Source organism: Bison bison, unplaced genomic scaffold (assembly GCF_000754665.1).
Source record: "Bison bison bison isolate TAMUID 2011002044 unplaced genomic scaffold, Bison_UMD1.0 scf7180017864215, whole genome shotgun sequence".
Lineage (NCBI taxonomy): Eukaryota > Metazoa > Chordata > Mammalia > Artiodactyla > Bovidae > Bison > Bison bison.
In genome coordinates, this window is record NW_011494787.1 from 4,407,807 (window position 1) to 4,422,379 (window position 14,573).

General features: G+C 44.3%; 1 protein-coding gene across 1 annotated transcript in view; it reads left to right on the forward strand.

Annotated features, from left to right (window-relative positions):
• SIDT1 (SID1 transmembrane family, member 1) overlaps positions 1–13,577 on the forward strand; it is a gene marked incomplete at its 5' end in the record, with an annotated part of 109,248 nt that extends 95,671 nt beyond the window's left edge. Inside the window, 5 exons of the mRNA XM_010845416.1 lie at positions 1,547–1,593; positions 6,795–6,900; positions 6,991–7,101; positions 8,300–8,413; positions 9,773–13,577. Coding sequence (XP_010843718.1) covers positions 1,547–1,593; positions 6,795–6,900; positions 6,991–7,101; positions 8,300–8,413; positions 9,773–9,835 — 441 coding nt within the window. The remainder of the gene's footprint in view (positions 1–1,546; positions 1,594–6,794; positions 6,901–6,990; positions 7,102–8,299; positions 8,414–9,772) is intronic.
• Between the last annotated feature and the right edge of the window lie 996 nt (positions 13,578–14,573).

The window sequence follows — 14,573 nt, forward strand, 5'->3', positions numbered from 1 at the left end:
TATCTGGGTCATACGGTCATTCCAATCACTTTCATCAGGAACTTATACTTTTTAGAGTCTCCATTTGTTTGCTTTTTGTGTACTGTTTGATTCTGACAGTGAGTAGGAATGCTTTTTTCAAATTTATAGTTATTGGTTCTGGGTAAAAATACACTGTTAAATATTCTGCCTTATAGTTTTCAATACATTACATGCTACTACAGTGAGCAGAGGGATCAGGGTGCTGGTCTCAGCTGCCTTGGCTCGCTGGCCAGGGACCCCAGAGAACTTGCATCCCTCCTCTGAGCCACTGTCCCAGCCTTTACCCAGGCCTGTGGTCAGAACCCTTTGGGCCTGGCACATAGGTGTTCACTGAATTCCTGCTGATAGTGTATAATCAGAAGGATTTTTATATAAAGAATATATAAAATTATAAACTCGTGTATTACTATGAATTTTTTAAAATGATGTATCATGAACTTGTGATTATCACATCATCTGGATCCATATTCTGAAGTACTATGATCTTCTCAGACACTAGTATATATATATCACTCAGACAACAGAGAAAGTATTTGGTGCAAAGTATTTGCACCAAAAAATTCTTCTTCACTCAAAAGTTCATGATACATCATTTTAAAAAATTTATAGTAATACACTTGAGTTTATAATATACATAGTGAAGTGAAAGTCTCTCAGTCATGTCCGACTCTTTGCAACCCCATGGACTATACAGTCCATGGAATTCTCCAGGCCAGAATACTAGAGTGGGTAGCCTTTCCCTTCTCCAGGGAATCTTCCCAACCAGGGATCAAACCCAGGTCTCCCACATAGCTGGCAGATTCTTTACCAGCTGAGCCACAAAGGAAGCCCAAGAAAACTGGAGTGGATAGTCTGTTCCTTCTCCAGCGGATCTTCCCAACCCAGGAATTGAACTGGGGTCTCCTGCATTGCAGGCGGATTCTTTACCTACTGGGCTATGAGGGCAGCCCTATAATATACACAAGATTGGAACAAAAACCAAACGGGGCAAAGTGTGAATGATAACAACAATCATGAATTATGAGCTCTTGATCAATTTTAGGTGCTAACAGCTTCTCACAGTGATGTCAATTGTATCACTCTCTAAAATGTATTTCTACGTCTCCGGTCAATAACATATTCAAAATGTGTGTCTAGAAACCAGGAGACTGGGAGCTGCGGGACCTCCTTGGAGCCAGAGTAATAAAACAAATCCCAGTTGTGTCTCAAGAGCTGCCTTAGGTCCCACTAGTCACCACAACCCAGGGAAAGAATCGCAGGTGCCCAGCTCCTTTAAAAAGAGGAAGGAAACAGCAAGACTTCTGCTTTACTTACCAGGCCTTCATTTACAGGGAGGAGGTCATGTCTGCTTGCAGTCAGAGACTTTGCCATTTAGTGCTTCAGAGGATTAGTGTTCATTCATAGGCACAGCTCTCCTATATTGATAGAAAAACTGTTTTCACTAAAGCAGTTTTCTCATAATTGATGTATGGTAAGAAGTAGTGCACGCAGCCTTTCACTCACTGGTTTCTCTCCTCCTTTCCAGGACAGGATGGTATTACTCATCGTGGGGAACCTGGTTAACTGGTCCTTGTAAGTAGTCTTAGGAAAACATGTCTTTCTCTTTACTAACTTCTCTGTAACACTGTGGCTTAGCTTTCCTTGGCTGTCATTTTTACAAAGAAATCTGAAATTAAGGAGAGTGTGGGACTGTGCTTGTTCTAGAGACTTGAAAGAAAGCTATTTGTCGTCCTGCAAAAAATGCACTTGTGTACTAGCAGTGGCCTACCTTAAATCAATGAGTCCCACACGTCGATGCCTGGAACTCATTTGTTCAACAAGACAAACATCAAATTTGCTATATTTATGTGGATAAATTAGATTAGCTATATATGCATATACATACATACACACATATTTATAAAGAGAGAGATTAACTATGCCAGCAGTCAAAAATGCAACCATTTTAAACTCTTTTTTTAGAGCTTTCCATAATGCTACCCAGCAGGCATCTCTTTCTTACTAGGGGGAGTGGGGTGGTGTGTGTGTGTGTGTGTGTGTGTGTGTGTGTGTAAGTCTCTTTCCTGTTTCTTTCTTTCCCTCCAGGTCTCAGTCTTCCTACTCTGCACGTATCATTCTTCTTTTCTTTTCCTTCCTTATTACCTTGGCTTCGTTTCCTCCTGTATGCGTGCTGTTGCCTCACTCGTGTCCAACTCTTTGCAACTTATGGACTATGTAGGCCGCCAGGCTCCTCTGTCCATGGGATTCTCCAGGCAGGAATACTGTAGTGGGCTGTCATGCCCTCCTCCAGGGGATCTTCCCAACCCAGGGATCAAATCCGTGTCTCTCACGTCTTTACCAGGCAGGTTCTTTACCACTAGAGTCACCTGGGAAGCCCCTTTGTTTCCTCAAATGACCTACCTCAAAGTAGAACAGTGCAGCAAAAGTATGTTTATGCTAGCTATATTTTATGTATCTAGTGTTTGCAACTTATTCTTTTTTTTTAATTTTTAATATTTATTTTTATTTATTTGGCTGCGTTGGTCTTAGTTGTGACATGTGGGATCTTTAGTTGTAGCATGTGGGATCTAGTTTCCTGACCAGGGATCAAACCCAGACCTCCTGTATTGGGAGCACAGAGTCTCAGCCACTAGATCACCAGGGAAGTCCCAACTTATTCTTAAAAATATATATTCTTGAAAACCATAATCAAGGAACCCAGGAAAACCAGAATCAAGTCATGAGAATTTGAATCTTATTTACGGGCCATGTGCATCCAAAATAAACTTCCCACAAGGTTCCTGCCCCAGGGGTTACCTTGGGGAAGGTCATGCCTGTGAAGGACTGTGCTTCACTGAGGGACACGTCGAGATGGGTGATTCTTGGCCGTGATCACCTGTGATGTTCACTTGGCCACCCTTTTACTGAAGGCCCTACAGTCCTGGTGACTTTGTAAGACAGGGTGGAGGGTGCTAGTAGGAGATACGATAATGAAAAAACCGATGACATTGTCCACAGGGTCAGAATCACCTGGCCTGTCCCTGCCTCTTGTAGAACTAAAATCAAACCAGGTCTGCTCACAAGACAAGGTGTATGGCCTTTCTCTTCTTAGCAGGATCTCTGTGGGACACCAGCGCCTGCAGGGTTGGGGGAAATGAGGCACAACGACACACTAGTACTGTGACTGCCCAGCAGGGGGCGGTACCTCCTCACTAAGGCTCTCCATCCTCAGTTTCCCATGGATATTACAAAGGTCATGGAATGACTGAACATAAGCAATGGAACCCCACTCCGGTACTCTTGCCTGGAAAATCCCATGGACGGAGGAGCCTGGTGGGCTGCAGTCCATGGGGTCGCGAAAAGTCGGACACGACTGAGCGCCTTCACTTTCACTTTTCACTTTCACGCATTGGAAAAGGAAATGGCAACCCACTCCAGTGTTCTTGCCTGGAGAATCCCAGGGACGGGGGAGCCTGGTGGACTGCTGTCTATGGGGTCGCACAGAGTCGGACACGACTGAAGCGACTTAGCAGCAGCAACCTTGAGTCAGTCCCATATAGTCCTTGAAGAACAAGAGTGGTGTGTATGTATATTCATATAGGGAGAGATGTATGTATACATCGAGAGAGAATGAGAAAATAAAACAAATGTGGCAAAATGCTAATAAATGATGAATATGTGTGAAAAGTATACAAGAGTTTAGAGTATACTGAAGCTTTCAAATTGTGAGAAGAGGAAATTTCCTATATCATATAGGACAAAGTCAGTTGAAATAAAAATTGAACAAAAACATTTCTTTGAATCACCTTTAACTTCCTTTATTATATTTTATAGTTCTTAGCATATAAATGTTTTACCTGTTTTGTCAGGTTTATTCCTAAATATTTTATATATTTATTTAGGTATGAGTTTAAAAGATATTTTTTTAAACAATCAATGGAAAGCTATCCCATGCTGTTGGATTGGGAGAATTTATGTTGTTAAAGTGGTCATACTACCGAAGGCAACCTACAGATTTAATGTAATCTCTTTCAAGTTACCATGATATTTTTCACAGAACTAGAACAAACAATCCTCAAATTAAATGGAACCATAAAAGACCCAGAATTGCCAAAATGATTCTGAAGAAAAAAAAGAAAGCAAGAGGCATAACCCTCCAAGACTTTAGACAATACTACAAAACTACAGCAATTAAAACAGCATGATATTGGCACAAAAACAGACATACAAATCAGTGGAACAGAATAGACAGCCGAGAAATAAACTCACATATCTATAGTCAATTAAACCTCCACAGATGAGGCAAGAATATACAATGGGAAAAAGTCTCTTCAGTAAGTGGTGTTTGGAAAACTGGACAGCCACGTATAAATCAGTCAAGTTAGTACACACCCTTACACCATACAAAAAAATAAACCCAAAATAGATTAAAGGCTTAAACACAACATATGACTTGATAAAACTCTTGGAAGAGATTATAGGCAAAACATTCTCTGATATAAACCATACCAATGGTTTCTTAGGTCAGTCTCCCAAGGCAATAGAAATGAAAATAAAGACAAACAAATGGGGCCTAATCAGACTTACAAGATTTTGCACAGCAAAGGAAACCATAACAAAACAACCAATGGAATGGGAGAAAATATTTGCAAACAATGTGACCAACAAGGGCTTAATTTCCAAAATATACAACCAGCTTATACAACTCAATAATAAAAAACAAACAAACAACCCAATCAAAAAATGGGCAGAAGACCTAAATAGAGTCTTCTCCAAAGAAGACATACTGATGGCCAGCAGACACATGAAAAGATGCTCCACATCACTAATTGTTAGAGAAATGCAAGTCAAACTACAATGAGGTACCACCTCACACTGGTCAGAATGACCATCATTAAAAAGTCTACAGACAGCAAATGCTAAAGAGGGTATGGAGAAAAGGGAAGCCTCCTACACTGTTGGTGGGAATGTAAGTTGGTGCAGCCACTCTGGAAAACAGTATGGAGGTTCCTCAGAAAACTGAAAATAGAATTACCATATGATCCAGTAATCCCACCCCTGGGCATATATCTGGAGAAAACTATAATTCAAAAAGAAATGGGCACCTATACAGTCATAGAAGCACTACTCACAATAGCCAAGACATAGAAACAATCTAAATGTTCATTGGCAGAGAAATGGATAAAGAAGATGTGGTACATACATACAGTGGAATACTACTCATCCACTGAAAAATGAAATAACACCATCCGCAGCAACATGGATGCATCCAGTGGAATCCATGTATGTAATGCACTCGGTGTATAACTGAGTCACTTTGCTGTGCAGCAGAAGTTAGCGCAACATTGTAAATCAACTATACTTCAATAAAAAGTATATTTTAAAAAATGAACAAAAACTGTTAATAACAGCTTTACACTTTAAATACTTGGGAATAAACTTTGAGAGATATGTAGGATCTTTCTGCAAAACATTTAACTTCCTCATTAGGAGATATAGACAAAAAGTTAGCTAAATGAAGAAAGATACCATGCCCTGGGGGAGAAGATTAACTATTGTAAAGATATCAATTCTCAAGGTAATGTGCAAATTTAGAAACTGGAACTAAGTTAATAGGGTTTTATTCAGAAATTTATTTACCTAGTTAGACAAAATTTTCAAAGGTCTCTGCAAAGGATTAACAGAAGAAAGCAAGCACAGAAGTGTATAGCGACAGCCCCACACTATCCAACAGAACTTTCTGGAATAAAGCTTAGTGTATTAGCCACTTGTGGTTATTTGAGCACTTGAAATGGAGTCTGACTGAGAAAATTCACTTTCAATTATTTAAATAGCCACATGTGGTTACCATATTGGATAGTGCAAGCTAGCCTAACCTACGTTGGGAAGTCCCTGGTAGCTCAGTTGGTAAAGAATCTGCTTGCAGTACAGGAGACCCTGGTTCAATCCCTGGGTCAGGAAGATCCCCTGGAGAAGGAAATGGCAACCCACTCCAACACACTTGCCTGGAAAATCCCATGAACAGAGGAGCCTGGCGGGCTACAGTCCATGGGGTCACAAGAGTCGGACACAACTTGGCGACTAAACCACATCTGACAAACTATGTTAGATAATCTATAAAACAATAATAACATGGTGAGGCACTGATTCAAAATTATAAATTAGTGAATCAGAATGAAGAGGCCAGAAATCCAACTCTATATCATACATGTGCATAGTATTAAAAACAAGCTTTCAAAATCACAAGATAAGCAAGAGCTATATAATAAATATTTCTGTTATCTCCTGCATTGCAGGCATTCATTACCAGCTAGGCCACCAGGGAAGCCCCACATAATAAAGATCTCTGTTATAACTGAGTAGAAATTTGGAACAAAATTAAGGCCAAACCCCAACCAAATAAACTTCAGTATTTAGACAGCTAGCTAAAAATTGGTAATATGTGTCAAACCAATTATTGAGACAATTCTATGTCTAGTCATCTAATCATCTTAAATGCAAAAAGAAAAAAGCAGGATATGTCTAAAGGCATTCATTGTTGCCGTTTTTTATAATAGTGAACAACTGAAGGACAAAGAGAAAACTCATTTCAGCCAGAGAGTACTGTTTAGGTACATCCACAGATAGGAACTTTATAATCATTAAAATGAATGTTCTGAAAGAGATTTAATAAATTGAAAGTTAAAAGATTTTTTAAATTCCCCTCCCACCAGAAATGGGGGTGGGGGCTGGAAGGGTGGGTAATGCCTAAAGTCCAGCTTCCTGGCTACACAACAATTCCTCTGTGCGCTCAGCGCCCTCTTTGGACTCATCTACCGGCCCAGGGACTTCGCTTCCTACATGCTGGGCATCTTCATCTGCAACCTGCTGCTCTACCTGGCCTTTTACATCATCATGAAGGTAAGAGTGGCTGCTGGCTGGGCGCCGCGGGCCCTCCTCAGGTGACCGCGTGATGCATGCAGCCTGGCGGCATTTGCTTCTCACCCACAGCTTCGCAGCTCCGAGAAGATCCTCCTGATCCCGCTTTTCTGCATTGTCGCCACCGCTGTAGTGTGGGCTGCCGCCCTGTATTTTTTCTTCCAGAATCTCAGCAGCTGGGAGGTAAGAGAACAGCGTTTGTCTCCTGGACAACGTGCTCTCTCCATCTTGCTTTTCTGACCTTCCTACCTCCCTCTCTTCACGGGCTTATTGCTGTTTTTCTGTTTTATATTCTCTAATGTGAACGCTTTTTAAAAAGGGGTTGGTTTTATATAAATATCCACACATAAATACTCAATAAATGCCATGTCATTATTACCGGGGTGGCGCTTCTTAAACACGAAACCCTATCCCCACTGCCAATGTGATCTTCACTGTGTGTTGTATTATGATTGCGATCCTGTTCCAATGGATGCTTAATATGTACAGAACGCTTGATTAGTGTATCGTCGCCACCTTATCATAGTCATCATCCATAAACAGATACCCAGGTGCAGGTGTATATAAATCCATTTCACAGATAGGAAAGCTGAGGCCTAGGAAACTGGTGATGTATGTGAGGCATAGAACAGGGAGGAAGTCTTAGCTCCCCATCACCATAACCACCGCAATCAATGTCAGAACATTTTTATCACCCCAGGAAAAATCCTACATCCATTCGCAGTCCATCCCCATTTCTCCCTAACTCCTTGGCCTGAGGCAACCACTAGTCTTTTGTCTCTATAGATCTACCTATCCTGGACATTTCACATAAATGGAATCATACCCAGTCTGAGTCTGCCTTCTCTGTGTAACGTTTCCTAGGTCCACCCTTGTACAGATCACATTATATCAGTACATCATGTGTTTTTATTGCTGAATAATGGCTCAGACAGTAAAGATTCTGCCTGCAATGTAGGAGACCAGGGTTCAATCCCTGGGTCGAGAAAATCCCCTGGAGAAGGGAATGGCTACCCACTCCAGTATTCTTGCTTGGAGAATTCCAGGGACAGAGGACCCTGGTGAGCTATAGTCCATGGGGTCGCAAATAGTCAGACACCACTGAGTAGCACTTTCACTTTTCATTCCATTGTATGAACATGCCTCATTTTAGCAGATGTTCAGTGGATGAATATTTGGGTGGTTTCCACTTTTTGGCTTTTATGAACACTGCTGCTATGAACATCTGTGGACACATTTTTGTGTGGACGTATGTTTTCTTGGAAGCTAATAATGTAGTGACCCAGGCATCTAGTAGCGACTATAGGTTTCTGGATGCTCCGTCCTCTATGGAGTTGAACTGTGGGACTACTCCCCCACATCCTGCCTCACCTCCTTTCAGGGAACACCAGCCGAGTCCCGGGAGAAGAACCGAGAGTGCATCCTGCTGGATTTCTTTGACGACCATGACATCTGGCACTTCCTCTCTGCTACTGCCCTGTTTTTCTCATTCTTGGTGAGTTTATAAAAACTTTGCTTCTCTCTTTACATCTTATATTCTTTTTTTTCTCTTCCCCTCTTACTTACATCCTATTTTTAATTTCCAAGTCTTCATTATGATTCAATGTACAGATTATCTCTTTTTTTTTTTTAACATTGTATCCTCTAGTTAGATCTTCATTTTGTTCTTTTACTCTTCAATACTTTAAGACACAGTGATAAAATAATTTTTCTTCAGTTGCACAATGCTTGGACTGCACTGATGATTGGAACTCACATGCCCAGCTTCCCCAGGAAGTGCTTTTGGTGGCACTCGCTACCATCTCAGCCACACTAGGTTATTCCTTCTTGTGTCATACTCACATTCCTCCCTCTCCTCCAGTCTCACTACATACCTTATTAATACAAACATTTTCCAAATTCCTGGAGTGGCTCAGGATAGCAGCCAGGCCTCTCGCTGCCTTTCTAACCAGTCTCTTCCAAATCTCTCCTGCAGTCCCTTCGTTTTTTGCCCACACACCTTCCCTGAAGCTGTGCATATTGTAACAACCCAGGATGACAACTCCCAGCATACTTCCATCTTAATTTTGACTTTTCCAAAATAAAAGTATATGGTGCCTGCACACAAGTTCTTTTAACAAGTAATAGGGGCCTCCTGGGTTCACTCTGACCCCTTACTTTAGTCTCAGCCAAGGAACCTCAAGAGCGGAGTGGGCCTGCCTCCTAGTGGCCAGTTTGGGAAGTTTAACCAGTCTTTATAAACATTCTTCCTTAAGGCTTTCTTTAATCGTCACATTCTCTGGGGAGAGAGAGATAATAAAATTGGAGCTAAGAGTTCCCTCTACATCACACAGAGAGTGATGGTAGAGGGAACTATAAATGGAGGGTAGGGGAACAATTCTTATAGCAATATTCTATTGCAACAAAGTTTTATTCCTTTTAGGTCCCCACTCGAATGTCCCCTTCTAAGTGGTAATGATGTCCCCAGCCACCCCCAAAAAATTTTACCTCATCCCATCCCATACTCCCTATATTCCCTCCACAGTTTAATTTTTATCCTTAATACATACTGCTATCTAACATAGTAGCCTCTGTTCATGCATTTGCTTCATGTCTGAAGCCCTCTCTCAAATGTAAGCTCCATCAGGGTAGACATTTGTCTATCTTTTATCCTAAGCTGTATCCCTAGCATCTAGAATAGCACTTAATAGACCCTTGATATATACTTGAATAAATGAATTGCGGGATTACAAGTGTCTATTAAGAGCACAGCACTGCAGAAGACATGAAAACAATTAAGTACACTTGTGAGTCAGAAAACAGGGACTTATCGCAACTGTGCATTCCTCTCATTTTTTTGCCCGTCTTGTTTCAGGTTTTGTTAACCCTAGATGATGACCTAGATTTGGTTCGGAGAGACCAGATTCCTGTCTTCTAAGCCTCCAGCATGGAGAGCTGGGGAGAGAGAGCCACTGATCTTGGTGCTGTTTCATGAAAAATACAGGGACTGCAGCAAAGTCACCACTGCCAAACGCTCTACTCGCCCACTGATGGGTGAGTTCTGTACACATTCCCACAGGGAGGAGAGGCGCTAAGAGGGACCCAAACCTGCAAGAAAAGGAGGCAGAAGAGAAGTTGCAGCTGTGGACAGAGATGAGCCCTCCAGAGTCAGAAACACCCACCATCCCCTTTTGTTGTAACTCTGAACTAGACGTGGGCAAGCTGCATTGAAGTCAACCACCTTGGGACTCTTCCTACCCTCACCTGAGACTCACCAGCCATGGCAGAACCATGCTACACTCTGCCCTCCACCTGCCTCCCTGCCCAGAGAGGCCAGCAGCCCAGATTTCCTGCCCAGAAACTCCAGGCTGTGCACCTCTGTAACATCCACTGCTCTAGATATCCCCAAACACCAGCCTCCTTCTCCAAGGTCCTGGGATGATGTGATTCCCTGAAGTCTGGTAGAGGGGTGGCTCCAAGGCCCTGCCCAACTGGGATAGACGTTCTGTAGCACCAGCTGGTCACCTCCACTGCAGGAATGCTGTACGCTTCCCTCAGGCTCCCAGCAGCATTAGGAGGACTCCAGGTTGGGCTCCAGGTTGTCACACACCCTTGGCGGGTAACTGTCTCTGGGACCAAGGCGTGGGTGCTTCCCTGTTCCCTGCGTCTTCATCCCTCCGTTGTGTGTTGACCCCATGACTCAGGCTCTACCTTCTTGCGAAGGCCCTGTTTCTCCACAGATCAGCTCCAAGATGGACGGGGAAATGGGAAATTCTTCCACCATCAGGAGGAACAAGAGGAATGCCCGACAGCACTAGGAGACTGGTGACATCAGCATCAGGCCAGCGGGCCTCGCACAAAAGACTTGGGTTCCTGGAACAGATTTAGCAAAAGCAAAAGCACCTCCAATTCAAATAGCTCCATCCTGTGCCCACATCACCCTTGGGGAAGACATAAGTGTTCTCATCGGGGTCACTGCTCTCAGGCTCCTGTGCCACCGACCATGACCCTCCTCTGCTGCTTCGTGCAGATCAGGGCTCCAGCCTTCCCCCCTAGGTTCTCTGGAGGCCAGTCTCAGGATGAGCGCATCTCCCTCCTCCTCTCCAGTTGCAGAGAGCTCAGCCAGTTTGGGGTTGTCTCTTGGATTCACATTCTCTCCCCAGGACAGTGTTGAAAAGTTCAACAGCCCCCACCCTCACTCTCACACTGGTGGCTGCTCTGCCCCCAGAAAGTCCCATTTTGACCAAACTCCCCTGTTACCTAGCCTAGATGCGATCATAACTTGTACATGCAAACACACGCACACAGGTATGTCTGCCTGTGAAACCGAAGTTACTTTCTCACCTCTGCTTTCCCGATCTTTCATTAGAGAAATGGATCAGCCACCCTTTTTAAAATATATTATTCTTTCTCTAAAATAATGTTCAAAACACATTTTGGAAGTTTAGCAAACTTACCCTAATTTTAAGAACACAGAGATGCTTTCAATGAAGCACTGTGACCTTTTTTTCTAAAATGCTCCCAAATTTGTAATTGGTCTTCTGTTATTCTTTATTTCTTAAAAATTGTTGGCTTCCATAGGCCACAGGTAGCTTCCCAGATGGTGCTAGTGGCAAAGAACCACCTGCAGGAAACATAAGAGACATGGGTTCAATCCCTGGGTCTGGAAGATCCCTTAGAGGAGGGCATGGCAACCCACACCAGTTCTCTTGCCTGGAAAATCCCATGCACAGAGGAACCTGGCATGCTGTAGTCCATGGGGTTGCAGACTTGGACACGGCTGAGTGACTGAACTCAACACATAGGCCATATGAAGGCCACCTAGTAAATGGTTCTATTAATCTAACATCTAAAACAAATTTCAAACCTGTTTAACTTTGCTGAGTTGACTTAGTTCTTTTATTTTTAATGCACTAAAGGATTTCGTATCCAAAAAAGGTGGGGGCAGGATGTGAACAACAAAGTTTGTTCAAGCACCCCTGTGGCCTGAGTGAATAAATGGTAGGACACTTAACCTGTTCGGTAGCTTGTCTGGGAAATATGTCCATGGAAATGGAGAGGGGGCCCTGTAGAAATGGATGGATTATGCTGCTGTATTCTTCAGCATTGTTTTCTGACAGTGTCTGCCGAGTGCTATAAGCTCACATATTGTGGTTCAGTTTTGTTCTCTGCAGCAGGGCTGAAAACCCAGACCAAGCCTGCTCCTATAAATATCAATTCTAAATGTATTTGTTGTTAGCTCTTTCTATTGTGCTGATTTGTGCAGTGGTAGGAAGATACAAGAAAGGCGTTTGACTGTGTCGGTTGGGTTGATAGGAACTCAGGGTGGAGGGGGTGGCCAGAGTTATTCATAGTGGTCCCTCGTCCACGCTTAGCACAGGCCTGTGCAAATTCTGTGCTCGTGGACTTCTCTCTTTACATGAGGGGAAGGCAACTCTGAGTTCAACAGGAGGGTAACGGGAGACAGCCAGCCCGTGAGGAGGATCTTGGCAGAGGCACAGGGTAATGAGAGCAGTTCACTTGGAGGGCAGAGACGTGGCAGCCAGAGGAACAAAACGGCACATAAGAAATGGCCTCTTCACACCCCTGATGAAGGCTGGAGGTGGCCCCAGCTGTTAGCACTGGGCGGTAGAGGGATCAGCCTGGTTTTATTTTAGCAGCAGGAGTAACCAGTGGAAAACCAGAGTCTATCTGGGGAAGGGACTTTCCATGGCTGAGATGGAGTCAGCACCTGGGGCAATGACAGAGGCAGCTGCTTCTTCTGTGGCTCCAGGCAGCCCCCAGAGTGATCTGTGGGGGTCACAAATGTATGTGTCAGGGGAACAGTAATACCCAAATGTTTCTCCTCCTAGGAGACTGTGTAAAACTTGGGGAAAGGGGGAAAACAAAGATACACATTCTTCATAGAAGGACCTGTTGGGTCTCGGAAAAAGTCTTGAGTCAGACTGTAGTCCAGATATGTTCACCTGCTTGCTGTGTGACCTTGTGCAAAGTCCTGGAACTCTCTGGTCCTCACCTGCCACATCTACCTGACACTTCATGGAGCTGTGCAGAGCAGGAGGAGCAGTGCCTGCAAAGAGAAGATCCTCACATGCACCTCTCGAATCCTGCAGGGTGGCAGGTTCCCCTGCTTGGATGGCATCTCTCACCCATGCGGGCCCTTCATTGAAACCAGCTGTGCTGTTATCTGTCCTCAGTCCCAGGAGGCCCTCAAGGGGCTGGGAGGCCTCTCCCCCTCCAGAGGAACTGTCCAGAGTTAACAAACATCTCCCTCCCTTCCTTGTCCTTTTAAAGTTGCATTTCACTTTCGCCGGCCCTTAAGACTGCAACACAGATGAAAAATCCCTACCAAAGCTAGGGCCAAGTGGAAAGTCTGGCTGTGCACAAAGTCACACCTCATTACTGACAGCTCTGCCCTGGGAATCTCAGAGAAAACCTAGACTTTGTCCTCTCCCCAGCAGTTACTGCTACCACGGTCCAGGGGATGCCCTGTGCAAACGTTTCCCCTGACCCTCCCCACCCTTATCCGTAGAGAAAGCCGGGATGTTCAGCCTGCAGGTAACAAAACTGGTCCCAGAGGAGGCCTGGGAGCTTCTCCTGGTGAAACTAACGAAGATCATTACGAGTCAAGATAGAACCGGCGTCTGCCCGAAGTAAAGTAAAGCCCTTGTTTACCATAATTTTGCCCAGCTTATAGTCGTTTTTTTGTTTTTTGGCTTTTAACGCTCTTTGGTGGTGTTACGGAACCAGGTCCATTTTACCCGACGTACAGCAACCAAAACGCCGAGACGCTGAGGTTCGCAGCAAAGACAGGGTTTATCCACATAGCAGCCATGCAAGTAGCCGGCAGAACAAACTTCAGCTCCTCCTCCGCGAAGGCACGAGGCGGGGTATATCTGGGATGAGGAATAAAGAAGCCGAAGCACGGTGGGCTGGGGCGCAGGGAGCGTGGCGAGACATGGATAGGTGATGGGGAAAAGCTGTGTCGACATCTTTCCTGCAGGCGTGACTAGGCTACGGGCCTCTGCACATCCCAAAGGGCACAGGCAGACACCCGCGCATGCCCAGTTGGAGGGTCGGGGATCCCACCTCGTTTCAACCAATTCAGCTGAGCTAGATGCCACTGACTCCAGGTTCCCGGAAAACGTCTCAGGCAAACACGTTTCTTATTGTCTGGGCCACGTGCGGCTTGGAGGACATGGGAGTCTTAAAGCAACCTTGATTAGGGAATGCAGGGGAAATGGCTTTGACTAATTACCAACAGTTTCAGTGGGAACAAGATATATTTGTGTGGCTAAGTTCAAATGTCTCCTCCATATTAAGGCACCATCATCAATAAGCTTCAGATCAGATCAGATCAGATCAGTCGCTCAGTCATGTCCGACTCTTTGCGACCCCATGAATCGCAGCACGCCAGGCCTCCCTGTCCATCACCAACTCCCGGAGTTCACTCAGACTCAGGTCCATCGAGTCAGTGATGCCATCCAGCCATCTCATCCTCCGTCGTCCCCTTCTCCTCTTAATCACCTGCTAAATCTTAGGCTTTAACACACATGAATTCAAATAAGCTTGGTTAGGGTGGTGGATCGGCCTTTGCCAATTAGTTTCTGAAAGGCGGTAGTAAGGGACTCTTCCCTCTTTCTAAATATCTGTAGATTAGAAGTTTTCATGATTTC